The 18318-nt window shown below is 51.5% G+C and overlaps 1 protein-coding gene across 1 annotated transcript in view; it reads right to left on the bottom strand.

The window, feature by feature from the left end:
- Positions 1-18318, bottom strand: part of uggt2 (UDP-glucose glycoprotein glucosyltransferase 2) — a gene marked incomplete at its 3' end in the record, with an annotated part of 260476 nt that overhangs the window by 60102 nt on the left and 182056 nt on the right. The window contains exons 23-25 of the mRNA XM_084314328.1: positions 6665-6795; positions 5562-5657; positions 1712-1814 (exon numbers count right to left, since the gene is read on the bottom strand). Coding sequence (XP_084170454.1) covers positions 1712-1814; positions 5562-5657; positions 6665-6795 — 330 coding nt within the window. The remainder of the gene's footprint in view (positions 1-1711; positions 1815-5561; positions 5658-6664; positions 6796-18318) is intronic.

Genomic DNA, 18318 nt, shown 5'->3' with positions numbered 1-18318 from the left:
TACAGAGGGAGAGAGAGGGAATAAAGAGAGAGAGGGAATAAAGAGGGAGAGAGAGGGAATAAAGAGGGAGAGAGGGAATAAAGAGGGAGAGAGAGGGAATAAAGAGGGAGATAGAGGGAATAAAGAGGGAGAGAGAGGGAATACAGAGGGAGAGAGAGGGAATAAAGAGGGATAGAGAGGGAATACAGAGGCAGAGAGAGAGGGAATAAAGAGGGAGAGAGAGGGAATAAAGAGGGATAGAGGGAATAAAGAGGGGGAGAGAGAATAAAGAGAGAGATAGGTAATAAAGAGGGAGAGAGGAAATAAAGAGAGAGAGAGGGGGAATAAAGAGGGAGAGAGGGAATAAAGAGAGAGAGAGGGAATACAGAGGGAGAGAGATATGGGGAATACAGAGGGAGATAGAGGGAATAAAGAGGGAGATAGAGGGAATACAGAGGGAGAGAGAGGGAATAAAGAGGGAGAGAGAGAGGTAATAAAGTGGGAGAGAGAGAATAAAGAGGGAGAGAGAGGGAATAAAGAGGGAGAAAGAGGGAATAAAGAGAGAGAGGGAATAAAGAGGGAGAGAGAGGGAATAAAGAGGGAGAGAGGGAATAAAGAGGGAGATAGAGGGAATAAAGAGGGAGAGAGGGAATACATAGGGGAGATAATAAAGAGAGAGAGGTAATAAAGAGGGAGAGAGGGAATAAAGAGAGAGAGGGAATAAAGAGGGAGAGAGAGAGGGAATACAGAGGGAGAGAGAGAGGGAATAAAGTGGGAGAGAGAGGTAATAAAGAGGGAGAGAGAGAGGGAATACAGAGGGAGAGAGAGAGAGGGGGAATAAAGTGGGAGAGAGAGGGAATAAAGTGGGAGAGAGAGAGGGGGAATAAAGAGGGAGATAGAGGGAATAAAGAGGGAGAGAGGTAATAAAGTGGGAGAGAGAGGGAATAAAGAGGGAGAGAGAGAGGGGGAATAAAGATGGAGATAGAGGGAATAAAGAGGGAGAGAGAGAGAGGGAATACAGAGGGAGAGAGAGGGAATAACGAGAGAGAGAGGGAATAAAGAGGGAGAGAGAGGGAATAAAGAGGGAGGGAATAAAGAGGGAGAGAGAGAGAATAAAGAGGGAGATAGAGGGAATAAAGAGGGAGAGAGAGAGGGAATACAGAGGGAGAGAGATGGAATAAAGAGGGATAGAGAGGGAATACAGAGGGAGAGAGAGAGGGAATAAAGAGAGAGAGGGAATAAAGAGGGAGAGAGAAAAAAGAGGGAGAGAGGGAATAAAGAGGGGGATAGAATAAAGAGAGAGATAGGTAATAAAGAGGGAGAGAGGAAATAAAGAGAGAAAGGGAATAAAGAGGGAGAGAGGGAATAAAGAGAGAGAGAGGGAATACAGAGGGAGAGAGAAAGGGAATAAAGAGGGAGAGAGAGAGGGAATAAAGAGAGAGGGAATAAAGAGGGAGAGAGAGGGAATAAAGAGGGAGAGAGAGGGAATAAATAGGGAGAGAGAGAGGGAATACAGAGGGAGAGAGAGAGGTAATAAAGAGGGAGAGAGAGAGGGAATACAGAGGGAGAGAGAGGGAATACAGAGGGAGAGAGAGAGGTAATAAAGAGGGAGAGAGAGAGGGAATACAGAGGGAGAGAGAAAGGGAATAAAGCGAGAGAGAGGTAATAAAGAGAGAGAGGTAATAAAGAGAGAGAGGGAATAAAGAGAGAAAGGTAATAAAGAGGGGCTTACAATCAGCAGGGACGACATCTTCTGCGCCTCCCTGGTCAGTGGGTCCACGATGGCCACCACATCATAGAACACCTCGTGTTCTCCTGGGGCCAGGTGTAGCACGCTGAGGAGGAGGAGGGGGAGGAGGAGGAGGTCAGACTGGGGTCAGACTGAACTGCTGTCAGAGAGAAACTACACAGGGGTCAGACTGAACTGCTGTCAGAGAGAAACCACACCGGGGTCAGACTGAACTGCTGTCAGAGAGAAACCACACCAGGGTCAGACTGAACTGCTGTCAGAGAGAAACCACACCGGGGTCAGACTGAACTGCTGTCAGAGAGAAACCACACCAGGGTCAGACTGAACTGCTGTCAGAGAGAAACCACACCGGGGTCAGACTGAACTGCTGTGAGAGAGAAACCACACCGGGGTCAGACTGAACTGCTGTCAGAGAGAAACCACACCGGGGTCAGACTGAACTGCTGTCAGAGAGAAACCACACCGGGGTCAAACTGAACTGCTGGCAGAGAGAAACCACACCGGGGTCAGACTGAACTGCTGTCAGAGAGAAACCACACCGGGGTCAGACTGAACTGCTTGTCAGAGAGAAACCACACCGGGGTCAAACTGAACTGCTGTCAGAGAGAAACCACACCGGGGTCAGACTGAACTGCTGTCAGAGAGAAACCACACCGGGGTCAGACTGAACTGCTGTCAGAGAGAAACCACACCGGGGTCAGACTGAACTGCTGTGAGAGAGAAACCACACCGGGGTCAGACTGAACTGCTGTCAGAGAGAAACCACACCGGGGTCAGACTGAACTGCTGTCAGAGAGAAACCACACCGGGGTCAGACTGAAATGCTGTCAGAGAGAAACCACACCGGGGTCAGACTGAACTGCTGTCAGAGAGAAACCACACCGGGGTCAAACTGAACTGCTGTCAGAGAGAAACCACACCGGGGTCAGACTGAACTGCTGTCAGAGAGAAACCACACCGGGGTCAGACTGAACTGCTGTCACAGAGAGAAACCACACCGGGGTCAAACTGTACTGCTGTCAGAGAGAAACCACACCGGGGTCAGACTGAACTGCTGTCAGAGAGAAACCACACTGGGGTCAGACTGAACTGCTGCTACAGAGAAACCACACCGGGGTCAGACTGAACTGCTGTCGGAGAGAAACCACACCGGGGTCAGACTGAACTGCTGTCAGAGAGAAACCACACCGGGGTCAGACTGAACTGCTGTCAGAGAGAAACCACACCGGGGTCAGACTGAACTGCTGTCAGAGAGAAACCACACCGGGGTCAAACTGTACTGCTGTCAGAGAGAAACCACACCGGGGTCAGACTGAACTGCTGTCAGAGAGAAACCACACTGGGGTCAGACTGAACTGCTGTCAGAGAGAAACTACACAGGGGTCAGACTGAACTGCTGTCAGAGAGAAACCACACCGGGGTCAGACTGAACTGCTGTCAGAGAGAAACCACACCAGGGTCAGACTGAACTGCTGTCAGAGAGAAACCACACCGGGGTCAGACTGAACTGCTGTGAGAGAGAAACCACACCGGGGTCAGACTGAACTGCTGTCAGAGAGAAACCACACCGGGGTCAAACTGAACTGCTGTCAGAGAGAAACCACACCGGGGTCAGACTGAACTGCTGTCAGAGAGAAACCACACCGGGGTCAGACTGAACTGCTGTCACAGAGAGAAACCACACCGGGGTCAAACTGTACTGCTGTCAGAGAGAAACCACACCGGGGTCAGACTGAACTGCTGTCAGAGAGAAACCACACTGGGGTCAGACTGAACTGCTGCTACAGAGAAACCACACCGGGGTCAGACTGAACTGCTGTCGGAGAGAAACCACACCGGGGTCAGACTGAACTGCTGTCAGAGAGAAACCACACCGGGGTCAGACTGAACTGCTGTCAGAGAGAAACCACACCGGGGTCAGACTGAACTGCTGTCAGAGAGAAACCACACCGGGGTCAAACTGTACTGCTGTCAGAGAGAAACCACACCGGGGTCAGACTGAACTGCTGTCAGAGAGAAACCACACTGGGGTCAGACTGAACTGCTGTCAGAGAGAAACTACACAGGGGTCAGACTGAACTGCTGTCAGAGAGAAACCACACCGGGGTCAGACTGAACTGCTGTCAGAGAGAAACCACACCAGGGTCAGACTGAACTGCTGTCAGAGAGAAACCACACCGGGGTCAGACTGAACTGCTGTGAGAGAGAAACCACACCGGGGTCAGACTGAACTGCTGTCAGAGAGAAACCACACCGGGGTCAGACTGAACTGCTTGTCAGAGAGAAACCACACCGGGGTCAAACTGAACTGCTGTCAGAGAGAAACCACACCGGGGTCAGACTGAACTGCTGTCAGAGAGAAACCACACCGGGGTCAGACTGAACTGCTGTCAGAGAGAAACCACACCGGGGTCAGACTGAACTGCTGTGAGAGAGAAACCACACCGGGGTCAGACTGAACTGCTGTCAGAGAGAAACCACACCGGGGTCAGACTGAACTGCTGTCAGAGAGAAACCACACCGGGGTCAGACTGAAATGCTGTCAGAGAGAAACCACACCGGGGTCAGACTGAACTGCTGTCAGAGAGAAACCACACCGGGGTCAAACTGAACTGCTGTCAGAGAGAAACCACACCGGGGTCAGACTGAACTGCTGTCAGAGAGAAACCACACCGGGGTCAGACTGAACTGCTGTCACAGAGAGAAACCACACCGCGGTCAAACTGTACTGCTGTCAGAGAGAAACCACACCGGGGTCAGACTGAACTGCTGTCAGAGAGAAACCACACTGGGGTCAGACTGAACTGCTGCTACAGAGAAACCACACCGGGGTCAGACTGAACTGCTGTCGGAGAGAAACCACACCGGGGTCCGACTGAACTGCTGTCAGAGATAAACCACACCGGGGTCAGACTGAACTGCTGTCAGAGAGAAACCACACCGGGGTCAGACTGAACTGCTGTCAGAGAGAAACCACACCGGGGTCAAACTGTACTGCTGTCAGAGAGAAACCACACCGGGGTCAGACTGAACTGCTGTCAGAGAGAAACCACACTGGGGTCAGACTGAACTGCTGTCAGAGAGAGACCACACCGGGGTCAGACCCCCCCCCCCCCCCCCCCCCCCCGCAGACTCAAATTTAAAAACAGTATTACCCCCCCCCCCTCAGACTAAAATTTAAAAACAGTATATACCCCCCTCCCCCCCTCAGACTAACAGTATACCCCCCATCTGTAGTGTGGTAGTGAAAGGGTTAACCCTCTGTAGTGTGGTAGTGACAGGGTTAACCCTCTGTAGTGTGGCAGTGACAGGGTTAACCATCTGTAGTGTGGTAGTGACAGGGTTCTCTGCAGTGTGGTAGTGAAAAGGTTAACCTTCTGTAGTGTGGTAGTGAAAGGTTAACCTTCTGTAGTGTGGTAGTGAAAGGTTAACCATCTGTAGTGTGGCAGTGAAAGTGTTAACCTTCTGTAGAGTGGTAGTGAAAGGTTAACCTTCTGTAGTGTGGTAGTGACAGGGTTCTCTGTAGTGTGGTAGTGAAAGGGTTAACCGTCTGTAGTGTGGTAGTGAAAGGTTAACCATCTCTGTAGTGTGGTAGTGAAAGGGTTAACCCTATGTAGTGTGGTAGTGACAGGGTTAACCCTATGTAGTGTGGTAGTGACAGGGTTAACCCTCTGTAGTGTGGTAGTGACAGGGTTAACCCTCTGTAGTGTGGTAGTGACAGGGTTAACCCTATGTAGTGTGGTAGTGACAGGGTTAACCCTCTGTAGTGTGGTAGTGACAGGGTTAACCCTCTGTAGTGTGGTAGTGACAGGGTTAACCCTCTGCTCCTCACCTGTGCTCGTCTCCCACAAAGCGGACGTCTCTCCGGGCCTCTCCTCTAGGGGCAGCAGTGAGGAGGGCGTCGACCTTCATGACCAGGTCTGAGGCTCTGAGGGGGCGACAGGCGCAGCGGGTCAGGCCATCACTCGTTAGTGATGCTCGTTAGTGGAGGCTGTCGGAGAGGAGCTGCCTGTGTGAGGCTCCCGGTCAGCGGTGGCCATATAATATATCAAACAGGGCAGCTGTGGACAGATGTGTCCATCTGGAGCAGACCTGGGCATTGTACGGCCCGCGGGCCGGATTCTGACCGGCCCGCGAAAGATTACATGATAATTAATTATTATTTTTTTTTTTTTACTTTTTTCTTTTCATGTCAACGTTCACACGCACAATATACGCTTAGGATTCTGGAGACATGACCGCGTCCAGAGTCTGCTTCTAATAATGCACTTATTTTGAGGAGGAGGGAGGGAGGGAGGGAGGGAGGGAGGGAGGGAGGGAGGTAGAGAGAGAGAGGTAGAGAGAGAGTGGTAGAGAGAGAGAGGTAGGGAGAGATGCAAACAGAGAGATGTTTTGAGGAGAAGGGAGGGAGGGAGGGAGGTAGAGAGAGAGAGGTAGAGAGAGAGATTGGGAGAGAGTGGTAGAGAGAGAGAGGTAGGGAGAGATGCAGACAGAGAGAGATGCAGAGAGAGGTAGAGAGAGACAGAGAAATATATAGAGAGATACACAGAGAGATGGAGAGAGAGATACACAGAGAGAGAGAGAGGTAGAGAGAGATGCAGAGAGAGAAAGATAGAGAGGTAGAGAGAGAGAGCAAGAGAGAGCGAGAGAGAGAGAGAGAGAGAGAGAGAGAGAGAGAGAGAGAGAGAGAGAGAGAGAGAGAGAGAGAAAGAAAGAGGTAGAGAGAGAGAGAGAGCACTTTACTAGCAGGTACTAAACACAGGCTCTTGAGTATACCAGCGTGTGTCTCACATGATGACATTATATCACTTCTATCATCTAATGATGAAACCCTCGTACGCCAATCACAGATGGTAGCAGGAAGCAGACGGAGACAGGCGGCCCTTTCAAACAACAACAACAACAACAACAACGAGGGAGGAAATAGAAACCTACTGCTTGGCCTTCAGTCCCATCTGTTTGACGCTGGCTCGGACCTCCTCCACCGTGGTGCTGAGCGTGATCTTCTCCAGCAGCTGGAAGTCCTCCAACGTGAAGTCCACCTGCTCCGAGAACGGCCCCAGGACCTGAACGCAGACAGACAGTAAGACGTCAGAACCAGGACCTGAACGCAGACAGACAGTAAGGCCGTGTTCACATCTGAAAGTCCACGGATAGTCCGGACTTTCTGGTGGACCAAATGTGAGAATGATACATTGTTTGATTTTGTTTTGCGTTAACACTGCCCTTTTTTGAGCCTAATTTGTAGTTGAGTTGAGAGCGAGAGAGAGAAATAGACATTACGCGCGCTGCGTGAGTCTAGAGAGCGAGAAATACTGTCATTACGCGCGCTGCGCGAGTCTAGAGAGCGAGAGAGAGCGAGAAATACTGACATTACGCGCTGCGTGAGTCTAGAGAGCGAGAAATACTGTCATTACGCGCGCTGCGCGAGTCTAGAGAGCGAGAGAGAGCGAGAAATACTGACATTACGCGCGCTGCACGAGTCTAGAGAGCGAGAGAGAGATAAATACTGTCATTACGCGCGCTGCGCGAGTCTAGAGAGCGAGAGAGAGAGCGAGAGAGAGAAATACTGTCATTACGCGCTGCGCGAGTCTAGAGAGCGAGAGAGAGAGCGAGAGAGAGAAATACTGTCATTACGCGCTGCGCGAGTCTAGAGAGCGAGAGAGAGAGCGATAAATACTGTCATTACGTGCTGCGCGAGTCTAGAGAGCGAGAGAAATACTGTCATTACGCGCGCTGCGCGAGTCTAGAGAGAGAGAGAGAGAGAGAAATACTGTCATTACGCGCGCTGCGCGAGTCTAGAGCGAGAGAGAGAGAAATACTGTCATTACGTGCTGCGCGAGTCTAGAGAGCGAGAGAGAGAGCGAGAGAGAGAAATACTGACATTACGTGCGCTGCGCGAGTCTAGAGAGCGAGAGAGAGAGAGAAATACTGTCATTATGCGCTGCGCGAGTCTAGGGAGCGAGAGAGAGAGAGCGAGAGAGAGAAATACTGACATTACGCACTGCGAGAGTCTAGAGAGAGAGAGAGAGAGAAATACTGTCATTATGCGCTGCGCGAGTCTAGAGAGCGAGAGAGAGAGCGAGAGAGAGAAATACTGTCATTATGCGCGCTGCGCGAGTCTAGAGAGCGATAGAGAGAGCGAGAGAGAGAAATACTGTCATTACGCGCGCTGCGCGAGTCTAGAGAGCGAGAGAGAGAAATACTGTCATTACGCGCTGCGCGAGTCTAGAGAGCGAGAGAGAGATAAATACTGTCATTACGTGCACTGCGTGAGTCTAGAGAGCGAGAGAGAGAGCGAGAGAGAGAAATACTGTCATTACGCGCTGCGCGAGTCTAGAGAGCGAGAGCGAGAGAGAGAAATACTGTCATTACGCGCTGCGCGAGTCTAGAGAGCGAGAGAGAGAAATACTGTCATTACGCGCTGCGCGAGTCTAGAGAGCGAGAGCGAGAGAGAGAAATATTGTCATTACGCGCTGCGCGAGTCTAGAGAGCGAGATAGAGAAATACTGTCATTACGCGCTGCGCGAGTCTAGAGAGCGAGAGAAAGAGCGAGAAATACTGTCATTACGCGCGCTGCACGAGTCTAGAGAGCGAGAGAGAGAGAAATACTGTCATTACGCGCGCTGCTCGAGTCTAGAGAGCGAGAGAGAGAGAAATACTGTCATTACGTGCTGCGCGAGTCTAGAGAGCGAGAGAGAGAGAGAAATACTGTCATTACGCGCGCTGCACGAGTCTAGAGAGCGAGAGAGAGAGCGAGAGAGAGAAATACTGTCATTACGCGCTGCGCGAGTCTAGAGAGCGAGAGAGAGAGCGAGAGAGAGAAATACTGTCATTACGTGCTGCGCGAGTCTAGAGAGCGAGAGAGAGAGAAATACTGTCATTACGCGCTGCGCGAGTCTAGAGAGCGAGAGCGAGAGAGAAATACTGTCATTACGCGCGCTGCGCGAGTCTAGAGAGCGAGAGAGAGAGCGAGAAATACTGTCATTACGCGCTGCGAGAGTCTAGAGAGCGAGAGAAAGAGCGAGAAATACTGTCATTACGCGCTGCGCGAGTCTAGAGAGCGAGAGAGAGAAATACTGTCATTACGCGCGCTGCGCGAGTCTAGAGAGCGAGAGAAAGAGCGAGAAATACTGTCATTACGCGCTGCGCGAGTCTAGAGAGAGAGAGAGAGAGAGCGAGAAAGAGAAATACTGTCATTACGCGCGATGCGCGAGTCTAGAGAGCGAGAGAGAGAGAGAAATACTGTCATTACGCGTGATGCGCGAGTCTAGAGAGCGAGAGAGAGAGAGAAATACTGTCATTACGCGCTGCGCGAGTCTAGAGAGCGAGAGAGAGAGAAATACTGTCATTACGTGCGCTGCGCGAGTCTAGAGAGCGAGAGAGAGAGAAATACTGTCATTATGCGCTGCGCGAGTCTAGAGAGCGAGAGAGAGAGCGAGAGAGAGAAATACTGTCATTACGCGCTGCACGAGTCTAGAGAGCGAGAGAGAGAGAAATACTGTCATTACGCGCTGCGTGAGTCTAGAGAGCGAGAGAGAGAGCGAGAGAGAGAAATACTGTCATTACGCGCGCTGCGCGAGTCTAGAGAGCGAGAGAGAGAGCGAGAAATACTGTCATTACGCGCTGCGCGAGTCTAGAGAGCGAGAGCGAGAGAGAGAAATACTGTCATTACGCGCTGCGCGAGTCTAGAGAGCGAGAGAGAGAAATACTGTCATTACGCGCTGCGCGAGTCTAGAGAGCGAGAGAAAGAGCGAGAAATACTGTCATTACGCGCTGCGCGAGTCTAGAGAGCGAGAGAGAGAAATACTGTCATTACGCGCGCTGCGCGAGTCTAGAGAAAGAGCGAGAAATACTGTCATTACGCGCTGCGCGAGTCTAGAGAGAGAGAGAGAGAGCGAGAGAGAGAAATACTGTCATTACGCACGATGCGCGAGTCTAGAGAGCGAGAGAGAGAGATAAATACTGTCATTACGCGTGATGCGCGAGTCTAGAGAGCGAGAGAGAGAGAGAAATACTGTCATTACGCGCTGCGCGAGTCTAGAGAGCGAGAGAGAGAGAAATACTGTCATTACGCGCTGCGCGAGTCTAGAGAGAGAGAGAGAGAGAAATACTGTCATTACGTGCGCTGCGCGAGTCTAGAGAGCGAGAGAGAGAGAAATACTGTCATTATGCGCTGCGCGAGTCTAGAGAGCGAGAGAGAGAAATACTGTCATTACGCGCTGCACGAGTCTAGAGAGCGAGAGAGAGAGAAATACTGTCATTACGCGCTGCACGAGTCTAGAGAGCGAGAGAGAGAGAAATACTGTCATTAGAGAGAAATAGTCATTACACGCTGCGCGAGTCTAGAGAGCGAGATAGAGAAATACTGTCATTACGCGCTGCGCGAGTCTAGAGAGCGAGAGAAAGAGCGAGAAATACTGTCATTACGCGCGCTGCGCGAGTCTAGAGAGTGAGAGAGAGAGAAATACTGTCATTATGCGCGCTGCGCGAGTCTAGAGAGCGAGAGAGATAAATACTGTCATTACGCGCTGCGTGAGTCTAGAGAGCAAGAGAGAGCGAGAAATACTGTCATTACGCGCTGCGCGAGTCTAGAGAGCGAGAGAGAGAGAAATACTGTCATTACGCGCGCTGCTCGAGTCTAGAGAGCGAGAGAGAGAGAAATACTGTCATTACGTGCTGCGCGAGTCTAGAGAGCGAGAGAGAGAGAGAAATACTGTCATTACGCGCGCTGCACGAGTCTAGAGAGCGAGAGAGAGAGCGAGAGAGAGAAATACTGTCATTACGCGCTGCGCGAGTCTAGAGAGCGAGAGAGAGAGCGAGAGAGAGAAATACTGTCATTACGTGCTGCGCGAGTCTAGAGAGCGAGAGAGAGAGAAATACTGTCATTACGCGCTGCGCGAGTCTAGAGAGCGAGAGAGAAATACTGTCATTACGCGCGCTGCGCGAGTCTAGAGAGCGAGAGAGAGAGCGAGAAATACTGTCATTACGCGCTGCGCGAGTCTAGAGAGCGAGAGAAAGAGCGAGAAATACTGTCATTACGCGCTGCGCGAGTCTAGAGAGCGAGAGAGAGAAATACTGTCATTACGCGCGCTGCGCGAGTCTAGAGAAAGAGCGAGAAATACTGTCATTACGCGCTGCGCGAGTCTAGAGAGAGAGAGAGAGAGCGAGAGAGAGAAATACTGTCATTACGCACGATGCGCGAGTCTAGAGAGCGAGAGAGAGAGATAAATACTGTCATTACGCGTGATGCGCGAGTCTAGAGAGCGAGAGAGAAATACTGTCATTACGCGCTGCGCGAGTCTAGAGAGCGAGAGAGAGAGAAATACTGTCATTACGCGCTGCGCGAGTCTAGAGAGAGAGAGAGAGAGAAATACTGTCATTACGTGCGCTGCGCGAGTCTAGAGAGCGAGAGAGAGAGAAATACTGTCATTATGCGCTGCGCGAGTCTAGAGAGCGAGAGAGAGAAATACTGTCATTACGCGCGCTGCGCGAGTCTAGAGAGCGAGAGAGAGAGCGAGAAATACTGTCATTACGCGCTGCGCGAGTCTAGAGAGCGAGAGAGAGATAAATACTGTCATTACGCGCTGCGCGAGTCTAGAGAGCGAGAGAGAGCGAGAAATACTGTCATTACGTGCACTGCGCGAGTCTAGAGAGCGAGAGAGAGAGATAAATACTGTCATTACGCGTGATGCGCGAGTCTAGAGAGCGAGAGAGAGAGAGAAATACTGTCATTACGCGCTGCGCGAGTCTAGAGAGCGAGAGAGAGAGAAATACTGTCATTACGCGCTGCGCGAGTCTAGAGAGAGAGAGAGAGAGAAATACTGTCATTACGTGCGCTGCGCGAGTCTAGAGAGCGAGAGAGAGAGAAATACTGTCATTATGCGCTGCGCGAGTCTAGAGAGCGAGAGAGAGAAATACTGTCATTACGCGCTGCACGAGTCTAGAGAGCGAGAGAGAGAGAAATACTGTCATTACGCGCTGCACGAGTCTAGAGAGCGAGAGAGAGAGAAATACTGTCATTACGCGCGCTGCGCGAGTCTAGAGAGAGAGAGAGAGAGAGCGAGAAATACTGTCATTACGCGCTGCGCGAGTCTAGAGAGCGAGAGAGAGATAAATACTGTCATTACGCGCTGCGCGAGTCTAGAGAGCGAGAGAGAGCGAGAAATACTGTCATTACGTGCACTGCGCGAGTCTAGAGAGCGAGAGAGAGAGCGAGAGAGAGAAATACTGTCATTACGCGCTGCGCGAGTCTAGAGAGCGAGAGAGAGAGCGAGAGAAAGAAATACTGTCATTACGTGCTGCGCGAGTCTAGAGAGCGAGAGAGAGAGAAATACTGTCATTACGCGCGCTGCGCGAGTCTAGAGAGCGAGAGAGAGAGCGAGAAATACTGTCATTACGCGCTGCGCGAGTCTAGAGAGCGAGAGAAAGAGCGAGAAATACTGTCATTACGCGCTGCGCGAGTCTAGAGAGCGAGAGAGAGAAATACTGTCATTACGCGCGCTGCGCGAGTCTAGAGAGCGAGAGAAAGAGCGAAAAATACTGTCATTACGCGCTGCGCGAGTCTAGAGAGCGAGAGAGAGAAATACTGTCATTACGCGTGATGCGCGAGTCTAGAGAGCGAGAGAGAGATAGAAATACTGTCATTACGCGCTGCGCGAGTCTAGAGAGCGAGAGAGAGAGAAATACTGTCATTACGTGCGCTGCGCGAGTCTAGAGAGCGAGAGAGAGAGAAATACTGTCATTATGCGCTGCGCGAGTCTAGAGAGCGAGAGAGAGAGCGAGAGAGAGAAATACTGTCATTACGCGCTGCACGAGTCTAGAGAGCGAGAGAGAGAGAAATACTGTCATTACGCGCTGCGTGAGTCTAGAGAGCGAGAGAGAGAGCGAGAGAGAAATACTGTCATTACGCGCGCTGCGCAAGTCTAGAGAGCGAGAGAGAGAGCGAGAAATACTGTCATTATGCGCTGCGCGAGTCTAGAGAGCGAGAGCGAGAGAGAGAAATACTGTCATTACGCGCTGCGCGAGTCTAGAGAGCGAGAGAGAGAAATACTGTCATTACGCGCTGCGCAAGTCTAGAGAGCGAGAGCGAGAGAGAGAAATATTGTCATTACGCGCTGCGCGAGTCTAGAGAGCGAGATAGAGAAATACTGTCATTACGCGCTGCGCGAGTCTAGAGAGCGAGAGAAAGAGCGAGAAAGAGCGAGAAATACTGTCATTACGCGCGCTGCGCGAGTCTAGAGAGCGAGAGAGAGAGAAATACTGTCATTATGCGCGCTGCGCGAGTCTAGAGAGCGAGAGAGAGCGAGAGAGATAAATACTGTCATTACGCGCTGCGTGAGTCTAGAGAGCAAGAGAGAGCGAGAAATACTGTCATTACGCGCTGCGCGAGTCTAGAGAGCGAGAGAGAGAGAAATACTGTCATTACGCGCGCTGCTCGAGTCTAGAGAGCGAGAGAGAGAGAAATACTGTCATTACGTGCTGCGCGAGTCTAGAGAGCGAGAGAGAGAGAGAGAAATACTGTCATTACGCGCACTGCACGAGTCTAGAGAGCGAGAGAGAGAGCGAGAGAGAGAAATACTGTCATTACGCGCTGCGCGAGTCTAGAGAGCGAGAGAGAGAAATACTGTCATTACGTGCTGCACGAGTCTAGAGAGCGAGAGAGAGAGAAATACTGTCATTACGCGCTGCGCGAGTCTAGAGAGCGAGAGCGAGAGAGAAATACTGTCATTACGCGCGCTGCGCGAGTCTAGAGAGCGAGAGAGAGAGCGAGAAATACTGTCATTACGCGCTGCGCGAGTCTAGAGAGCGAGAGAAAGAGCGAGAAATACTGTCATTACGCGCTGCGGGAGTCTAGAGAGCGAGAGAGAAATACTGTCATTACGCGCGCTGCGCGAGTCTAGAGAGCGAGAGAAAGAGCGAGAAATACTGTCATTACGCGCTGCGCGAGTCTAGAGAGAGAGAGAGAGAGCGAGAGAGAGAAATACTGTCATTACGCGCGATGCGCGAGTCTAGAGAGCGAGAGAGAGAGAGAAATACTGTCATTACGCGTGATGCGCGAGTCTAGAGAGAGAGAGAGAGAGAAATACTGTCATTACGCGCTGCGCGAGTCTAGAGAGCGAGAGAGAGAAATACTGTCATTACGCGCTGCGCGAGTCTAGAGAGCGAGAGAGAGAGAAATACTGTCATTACGTGCGCTGCGCGAGTCTAGAGAGCGAGAGAGAGAGAAATACTGTCATTATGCGCTGCGCGAGTCTAGAGAGCGAGAGAGAGAGCGAGAAATACTGTCATTACGCGCTGCGCGAGTCTAGAGAGCGAGAGCGAGAGAGAGAAATACTGTCATTACGCGCTGCGCGAGTCTAGAGAGCGAGAGAGAGAAATACTGTCATTACGCGCTGCGCGAGTCTAGAGAGCGAGAGCGAGAGAGAAATAGTCATTACGCGCTGCGCGAGTCTAGAGAGCGAGATAGAGAAATACTGTCATTACGCGCTGCGCGAGTCTAGAGAGCGAGAGAAAGAGCGAGAAATACTGTCATTACGCGCGCTGCGCGAGTCTAGAGAGCGAGAGAGAGAGAAATACTGTCATTATGCGCGCTGCGCGAGTCTAGAGAGCGAGAGAGAGCGAGAGAGATAAATACTGTCATTACGCGCTGCGTGAGTCTAGAGAGCAAGAGAGAGCGAGAAATACTGTCATTACGCGCTGCGCGAGTCTAGAGAGCGAGAGAGAGAGAAATACTGTCATTACGCGCGCTGCTCGAGTCTAGAGAGCGAGAGAGAGAGAAATACTGTCATTACGTGCTGCGCGAGTCGAGAGAGCGAGAGAGAGAGAGAAATACTGTCATTACGCGCGCTGCACGAGTCTAGAGAGCGAGAGAGAGAGCGAGAGAGAGAAATACTGTCATTACGCGCTGCGCGAGTCTAGAGAGCGAGAGAGAGAGCGAGAGAGAGAAATACTGTCATTACGTGCTGCGCGAGTCTAGAGAGCGAGAGAGAGAGAAATACTGTCATTACGCGCTGCGCGAGTCTAGAGAGCGAGAGCGAGAGAGAAATACTGTCATTACGCGCGCTGCGCGAGTCTAGAGAGCGAGAGAGAGAGCGAGAAATACTGTCATTACGCGCTGCGCGAGTCTAGAGAGTGAGAGAAAGAGCGAGAAATACTGTCATTACGCGATGCGCGAGTCTAGAGAGCAAGAGAGAGAAATACTGTCATTACGCGCGCTGCGCGAGTCTAGAGAGCGAGAGAAAGAGCGAGAAATACTGTCATTACGCGCTGCGCGAGTCTAGAGAGAGAGAGAGAGAGCGAGAGAGAGAAATACTGTCATTACGCGCGATGCGCGAGTCTAGAGAGCGAGAGAGAGAGAGAAATACTGTCATTACGCGTGATGCGCGAGTCTAGAGAGCGAGAGAGAGAGAGAAATACTGTCATTACGCGCTGCGCGAGTCTAGAGAGCGAGAGAGAGAGAAATACTGTCATTACGCGCTGCGTGAGTCTAGAGAGAGAGAGAGAGAGAAATACTGTCATTACGTGCGCTGCGCAAGTCTAGAGAGCGAGAGAGAGAGAAATACTGTCATGCGCTGCGCGAGTCTAGAGAGCGAGAGAGAGAAATACTGTCATTACGCGCTGCACGAGTCTAGAGAGCGAGAGAGAGAGAAATACTGTCATTACGCGCTGCGTGAGTCTAGAGAGCGAGAGAGAGAGTGAGAGAGAGAAATACTGTCATTACGCGCGCTGCGCGAGTCTAGAGAGCGAGAGAGAGAGCGAGAAATACTGTCATTACGCGCTGCGCGAGTCTAGAGAGCGAGAGAGAGATAAATACTGTCATTACGCGCTGCGCGAGTCTAGAGAGCGAGAGAGAGCGAGAAATACTGTCATTACGTGCACTGCGCGAGTCTAGAGAGCGAGAGAGAGAGCGAGAGAGAGAAATACTGTCATTACGCGCTGCGCGAGTCTAGAGAGCGAGAGAGAGAGCGAGAGAGAGAAATACTGTCATTACGTGCTGCGCGAGTCTAGAGAGCGAGAGAGAGAGAAATACTGTCATTACGCGCTGCGCGAGTCTAGAGAGCGAGAGCGAGAGAGAAATACTGTCATTACGCGCGCTGCGCGAGTCTAGAGAGCGAGAGAGAGAGCGAGAAATACTGTCATTACACGCTGCGCGAGTCTAGAGAGCGAGAGAAAGAGCGAGAAATACTGTCATTACGCGCTGCGCGAGTCTAGAGAGCGAGAGAGAGAAATACTGTCATTACGCGCGCTGCGCGAGTCTAGAGAGCGAGAGAAAGAGCGAGAAATACTGTCATTACGCGCTGCGCGAGTCTAGAGAGAGAGAGAGAGAGCGAGAGAGAGAAATACTGTCATTACGCGTGATGCGCGAGTCTAGAGAGCGAGAGAGAGAGAGAAATACTGTCATTACGCGCTGCGCGAGTCTAGAGAGCGAGAGAGAGAGAAATACTGTCATTACGCGCTGCGCGAGTCTAGAGAGCGAGAGAGAGAGAAATACTGTCATTACGTGCGCTGCGCGAGTCTAGAGAGCGAGAGAGAGAGAAATACTGTCATTATGCGCTGCGCGAGTCTAGAGAGCGAGAGAGAGAGCGAGAGAGAGAAATACTGTCATTACGCGCTGCACGAGTCTAGAGAGCGAGCGAGAGAGAAATACTGTCATTACGCGCTGCGTGAGTCTAGAGAGCGAGAGAGAGCGAGAGAGAGAAATACTGTCATTACGCGCGCTGCGCGAGTCTAGAGAGCGAGCGAGAAATACTGTCATTACGCGCTGCGCGAGTCTAGAGAGCGAGAGCGAGAGAGAGAAATACTGTCATTACGCGCTGCGCGAGTCTAGAGAGCGAGAGAGAGAAATACTGTCATTACGCGCTGCGCGAGTCTAGAGAACGAGAGCGAGAGAGAGAAATATTGTCATTACGCGCTGCGCGAGTCTAGAGAGCGAGATAGAGAAATACTGTCATTACGCGCTGCGCGAGTCTAGAGAGCGAGAGAAAGAGCGAGAAATACTGTCATTACGCGTGCTGCGCGAGTCTAGAGAGCGAGAGAGAGAGAAATACTGTCATTATGCGCGCTGCGCGAGTCTAGAGAGCGAGAGAGAGCGAGAGAGATAAATACTGTCATTACGCGCTGCGTGAGTCTAGAGAGCAAGAGAGAGCGAGAAATACTGTCATTACGCGCTGCGCGAGTCTAGAGAGCGAGAGAGAGAGAAATACTGTCATTACGCGCGCTGCTCAAGTCTAGAGAGCGAGAGAGAGAGAAATACTGTCATTACGTGCTGCGCGAGTCTAGAGAGCGAGAGAGAGAGAGAAATACTGTCATTACGCGTGATGCGCGAGTCTAGAGAGCGAGAGAGAGAGAGAAATACTGTCATTACGCGCTGCGCGAGTCTAGAGAGCGAGAGAGAGAGAAATACTGTCATTACGCGCTGCGTGAGTCTAGAGAGAGAGAGAGAGAGAAATACTGTCATTACGTGCGCTGCGCAAGTCTAGAGAGCGAGAGAGAGAGAAATACTGTCATGCGCTGCGCGAGTCTAGAGAGCGAGAGAGAGAAATACTGTCATTACGCGCTGCACGAGTCTAGAGAGCGAGAGAGAGAGAAATACTGTCATTACGCGCTGCGTGAGTCTAGAGAGCGAGAGAGAGAGTGAGAGAGAGAAATACTGTCATTACGCGCGCTGCGCGAGTCTAGAGAGCGAGAGAGAGAGCGAGAAATACTGTCATTACGCGCTGCGCGAGTCTAGAGAGCGAGAGAGAGATAAATACTGTCATTACGCGCTGCGCGAGTCTAGAGAGCGAGAGAGAGCGAGAAATACTGTCATTACGTGCACTGCGCGAGTCTAGAGAGCGAGAGAGAGAGCGAGAGAGAGAAATACTGTCATTACGCGCTGCGCGAGTCTAGAGAGCGAGAGAGAGAGCGAGAGAGAGAAATACTGTCATTACGTGCTGCGCGAGTCTAGAGAGCGAGAGAGAGAGAAATACTGTCATTACGCGCTGCGCGAGTCTAGAGAGCGAGAGCGAGAGAGAAATACTGTCATTACGCGCGCTGCGCGAGTCTAGAGAGCGAGAAATACTGTCATTACACGCTGCGCGAGTCTAGAGAGCGAGAGAAAGAGCGAGAAATACTGTCATTACGCGCTGCGCGAGTCTAGAGAGCGAGAGAGAGAAATACTGTCATTACGCGCGCTGCGCGAGTCTAGAGAGCGAGAGAAAGAGCGAGAAATACTGTCATTACGCGCTGCGCGAGTCTAGAGAGAGAGAGAGAGAGCGAGAGAGAGAAATACTGTCATTACGCGTGATGCGCGAGTCTAGAGAGCGAGAGAGAGAGAGAAATACTGTCATTACGCGCTGCGCGAGTCTAGAGAGCGAGAGAAATACTGTCATTACGCGCTGCGCGAGTCTAGAGAGCGAGAGAGAGAGAAATACTGTCATTACGTGCGCTGCGCGAGTCTAGAGAGCGAGAGAGAGAGAAATACTGTCATTATGCGCTGCGCGAGTCTAGAGAGCGAGAGAGAGAGCGAGAGAGAGAAATACTGTCATTACGCGCTGCACGAGTCTAGAGAGCGCGCGAGAGAGAAATACTGTCATTACGCGCTGCGT

The sequence above is a fragment of the Notolepis coatsorum genome, assembly GCF_963971535.1.
Source record: "Notolepis coatsorum genome assembly, chromosome: 5".
In the NCBI taxonomy this organism is placed as follows: Eukaryota; Metazoa; Chordata; class Actinopteri; order Aulopiformes; family Paralepididae; genus Notolepis; species Notolepis coatsorum.
The sequence above is the reverse complement of the archived record's forward strand: the minus strand, read 5'-3'. Positions and strand labels throughout refer to the sequence as shown.